Source organism: Hyalella azteca, unplaced genomic scaffold, assembly GCF_000764305.2.
Source record: "Hyalella azteca isolate HAZT.00-mixed unplaced genomic scaffold, Hazt_2.0.2 contig6875, whole genome shotgun sequence".
Lineage (NCBI taxonomy): Eukaryota > Metazoa > Arthropoda > Malacostraca > Amphipoda > Hyalellidae > Hyalella > Hyalella azteca.
The window spans coordinates 1-4,886 of NW_025937016.1; the positions used below are offsets into that span (position 1 = coordinate 1).

At 36.2% G+C, this 4,886-nt stretch overlaps 1 protein-coding gene across 1 annotated transcript; it reads left to right on the forward strand.

Moving 5' to 3' along the window:
- Positions 1-1,811: 1,811 nt before the first annotated feature.
- LOC108677681 (barrier-to-autointegration factor) lies at positions 1,812-3,663 on the forward strand. Its single transcript, XM_018165940.2, has 2 exons — positions 1,812-1,980; positions 2,227-3,663. Exons 1-2 carry the CDS (start codon positions 1,855-1,857, stop codon positions 2,371-2,373), a joined length of 273 nt encoding a protein of 90 aa, XP_018021429.1. The 5' UTR covers positions 1,812-1,854; the 3' UTR covers positions 2,374-3,663.
- The last annotated feature ends 1,223 nt before the right edge of the window (positions 3,664-4,886 follow it).

The window sequence follows — 4,886 nt, forward strand, 5'->3', positions numbered from 1 at the left end:
ATTTTGTGACGTTTCATCATTGCTGACGCGTAGTGAAGTGTTTTGAGAGTCATGTGAAGGCAACAGAACTTACGTAACGCATACGTTTTTTTTTAATAGTTTTTCATTTCTCGGTGCGTCCTTAAAGTGTCGGAATATACCGCGTTTACCCTATCTCTTAACTTGATAATCTATTAATTTTTTTATCACTTGAAATCAGTAAATACAAGTATACTTGAAGGATTCCTAATAAATTTACAGACATTTAAAAAAGTCTCAAACCATAATATTCTTTCTACACAAAGATTATCACTATTTGGTAGAGCAAGGTCAACTATCAACTTTGACATATTTTTCGATGTTCTCACTGGGTGACGCGCACTGTCTCTCTTTGGATATCAAGATTTTCCCACCAGACGGCCCAGACGGCCAGACCTAGTGTTTTGGCAATAGTATGACACGCAAAAGTATGACGTCACTATTTCAACCATCAACGAATGCATGGATGATGGAACTAAGAAAAAGCTTAATATGAAAGAAAAAAGTCAAGGAGTGTTGAAATTACCCATGATGTCGGAATATACCGCGTTTACCCTATCTCTTAACTTGATAATCTATTAATTTTTTTACCACTTGAAATCAGTAAATACAAGTATACTTAAAGGATTCCTAATAAATTTACAGACATTTTTAAAAGTCTCAAACCATAATATTCTTTCTACACAAAGATTATCACTATTTGGTAGAGCAAGGTTAACTATCAACTTTGACTTATTTTTTGATGTTCTCACTGGGTGACGTGCACTGTCTCTCTTTGGATATCAAGATTTTCCCACCAGATGGCCCAGACCTAGTGTTTTGGCAATAGTATGACGCGCAAAAGTATGACGTCACTATTTCAACCATCAACGAATGCATGGATGATGGAACTAAGAAAAAGCTTAATATGAAAGAAAAAAATTCAAGAAGTGTTGAAATTGCCCATGATGTCGGAATATACCGCGTTTACCCTATAAGTATATGATAGCTAATTCTGATATCAGAAATAGAATTCAATTCATTTTTAGTTCCCTGAATGTATATTGAAGCCAGTTAAATGGTCAATATTTAGCTCATTACCTTGCTCCATACAAACTTTACAAAGCTAATGAATAGACTTACCAATAATTGTATACCCAAAAATCCCTAAGTGGTAAACACCACCTTGACCTGTTGGCCATTATTGAAGGCAATAAGTGCCCTTTTTAGCCATCCATTATGAACCATATACTGTTATTGTTAGTAGGCTAATTGCAACATAAAAATAACACTTCAAAAAGACAAAGAAGTTGAAAAAATAAAAAAATAAATCAAATAAATCACAAAAAAAAAATCATTGATTTTTTATTTTTTTGATTTTTTTTATAAAATCAAAAAAATCGCCAACCCTGTCTGACACCTTACAAATAGCACAGGGATTTTTTTTAAGATGCCATATGATAGCTCTTGCAAAGAGTTATAAAATGAACCCAAACTTGTTTATGGAATGTTTCATGGTAAGAAGTTATTAACAAAAAATGCTCAAAACATTACCCCATTACCTCATTACCCCGTTTGATGGTACTGAAGCAAACGGGTTGTAGAACAAATTAAAAGGCTACAAGTAAATAGTCTTCTATTTGTAATTTATGAAAATAAACTTGATAGAAATAAGAATGTGTTATTGGTTAAAGTGTGTTTGTGTGAATGCCTGGCAGCCAGCACCATAAATGGAGCACATGCCTCCCCTATATTTATGCCTGTCAGTGTGCGTGCAGAGTTTCTGAGTAGTCATCTTTAATTTATTTTGTTAAATTTTGGTCATTAATTCATTGAAATAATTTTCAGTTTTCCATCATGTCAACAACAAGTCAGAAGCATCGCAACTTTGTGGCTGAGCCCATGGGTGACAAACCTGTCACAGACCTGGCAGGCATAGGGCCAGTACTTGGCCAGCGGTTAAAGAGCAAAGGCTTCAGCGAGGTTTGCAATTTGCTCTTATATTGCATTATTAGGTTGATGGTGAAATTCGGTGAATGTTGTTGAGTAATATCAAATGAAACAAAATATGACACTTTAATATACTTTTAACAGTGTTGAAATGTTCACCAAAGTAAGTATTTTCTGTATCTTTACTGCCAAATTTGTGTGATTAAACTTGATTTGTATGGCAATTTTAATTGTTCATAGATGCTTTTTATCCTGATATTTACACAGTTAATTTTTCAGGCTTATGTTGTGCTTGGCCAGTTCCTCATTTTGAAGAAAAATAAGGAACTTTTCGTGGACTGGATGAAAGAAACTGCTGGAAGCAATACCAAACAAGCCTCTGATTGCCATCAATGCCTCCTTGACTGGTGTGAAGAGTTCTTGTAAAGCATGGGTGACCATAATTGGTTATCTGATATGGATCTTGGAACAAATTTTATCATTTTGAAATATCAAGTTTTCTTCTATAAAGAAAAGAGCAAGTGTACGAGTACTAATTTTCAACAAATCAGGAAAAGAAATCTTTAGATAGCTATTATCTGGTTTACTTAGCAGTCAATAATTTTGCTTCATTAGTTGAAATTGTTAAGTGGTTCCATTTTATGCTTGAACTATTGATGATGTCTTACGGTGTTTGTCATTGATATGCTGATAATATTCCGAAATTTGCATTGAAACTCTATGGAAGCAGCTAGAACTATGGTAGGCTTCATTGCTTAACAGAACTAGGTACATTAAACATTTTGAAATGATGATCTACCAACTAGAAGTGCGATTTTTTTATCATTTTACCGATTCTGTAAGCAGTAACTGCGAGTCATGTTTTTTTGCACTGTTTAACACTATTGTCATCAGTATTATTTATGCTACTGACATAAACCCTGATATTTTTTGCACTAAAGTTTGGCACGTTTTTTCCTTGGAAAATGTCAATAGGATCTGGTCTTGTTCATTATATTCTATATATACATTTGTAGCCGCGTCCTGTTAGCCATTTTCTTACTCTAGATTTATTACTGTTGTAGGCTGCTAGTGCACACAAAATAATAGTATCGGTGCGAATCTCACTTCTTGCATCATCAATAAGACTCCTGGAGCAATATTTTCCTCTTGACATCAACTAGCCGCGATGTGTTTTACGTTTTCTTGACCGGATTTCTTCATCAGATGATCTTTTTTTTAAGTTGAGGTATTGGATTCGTAAACGTTTGAGCAGTTATATTATATTCAAGTAGATATATTCAATTTGAAGCATTCAAATGTTCTATGTAACTAATGTCACGAGGTGTTCACTTTGGAACAGATATCTTCTATTGAATTGTGTGGCAGGTTCATGCAAAAAGTGAAAGTACAATAGCGCGCTGTTTGCTTTTGCTGCTTAGCCTGGCCAAGCTGTTGTGGCAGAAACTTGTGGAACGATATTGTTGGTATTTTTCATTTTATTTCATGAACATTTCTTGCACGATTTGTAGTCCTAAGCTCGCTATTTCTAATTTTAGAAACCTTTAAAATGATGTTACTTGACCATCCGTTTCATACCGGTAAAGTGACCGTGAACAAATGGTGTGGGCGCTGAATGCTTCAGTGCGGCCTACTAATTTTGAACTCTACTTTTACGCATCCAAGTTCTTTGACCAACATTTTCAGCCCTAGATTCATAATAAATACGATTCGGAATAATATTTTTCATCCTTCTAATTAATAAATAAAAACAAATTTTATTTTGGTAAAGTAACAGTGGTTTAAATTGGATTCCAGGAACGGGAAAATCTTGGTACGGAGAAATGCAGTGTTCGAATCCTTGTCTACTGAGCGTTGCGTTTCTGTGTGTCTAAGAATTCATTACAAGTCATATTGTGGCCGCACAGTATGCGAGTACTGTTACGCAGATACTGATGGTACCTATGTGAGTAGTAGTACTTTTACCTGATAGTAACAGTACTTGGTATTCTCTCAGTAAAGAACTCGTATATTCCTAAAAATTTGTTTCCTCCAGAGCGTCGCGTTCCATGCATGGTTTTTGTATTGATAGCTTCAATTTCACTTCTTATTTTAGTAATGTCTAAGAAATTGTATACATGAATAAAAACACGTTTTCTGAGTACGGCTGTGTGTCAATACGACGGCGTATTTATGTTAGCAAAACTGTCGGGCTAAGTTAGGCCGCTTCGACCTGCAGCCGATTCTTGACCGCCCGGCCACATAACTGATTTTGATCCAAATTTTCACAACTCAGTGTGCTTCAAAACCCCTACGCGCTGCTCATTTCTTGGCGAGCCTTATTACTCAACCACACTGAGCTTCAATGATTCTGATATAAGAGAATTGTTAGAGCTACTAATTTGCGTGAACTTGTGAACGATACATTACATAGCACTTTCTAGCACTGAACAAAATTTGATGGCTTTTGTTCATCTGCTCTAACATTTCAGTGGAAACTGTGGTCGTAATAATGTCGGTTTCGGCGTTTATTAGACCGTAGGCCTGTCGCCGTCTGTCACTCGCCGATTATTAACATCGCAGAACATTCACAGCTTGTTGTGGTCTCGAACTCGCAACTCACTGCTCCAATTTTACTGTGCTTAGCTGCCCGGTCTCCTTGCCGATTCTGACCAGAAGCTGGCGCACAGAGGATCGAACCCGCACCTCTCTGCGCCAATCCTGCTACTCTTAACTGTAACTACTGGGCCACCCTGCCGACCGACATTCAAACTTATAATACGCTCAAGTTGTCATACTAATAGATAACGGAATTTTGTTTGACGACTCTGCGCTGGATGAAGTAATCGCCGTACTTTATCTACCGATATGATGAGCAAATAGCGTCGTAATGCAAAAAAGAATCCGAAAGCTTTCTTTTTGTACGCTAGTTCGAAGTGTAAGTCAAAGAACGGTATTTC

What these genes read in the sequence shown, in the direction of transcription:
- LOC108677681 (XM_018165940.2), top strand. Translation starts at nt 1,855, where the DNA reads ATGTCAACAACAAGTCAGAAGCATCGCAACTTTGTGGCTGAGCCCATG. An exon ending in AGAGCAAAGGCTTCAGCGAG is followed by an intron (nt 1,981 to 2,226) that starts GTTTGCAATTTG and finishes TTAATTTTTCAG; the next exon opens with GCTTATGTTGTGCTTGGCCA.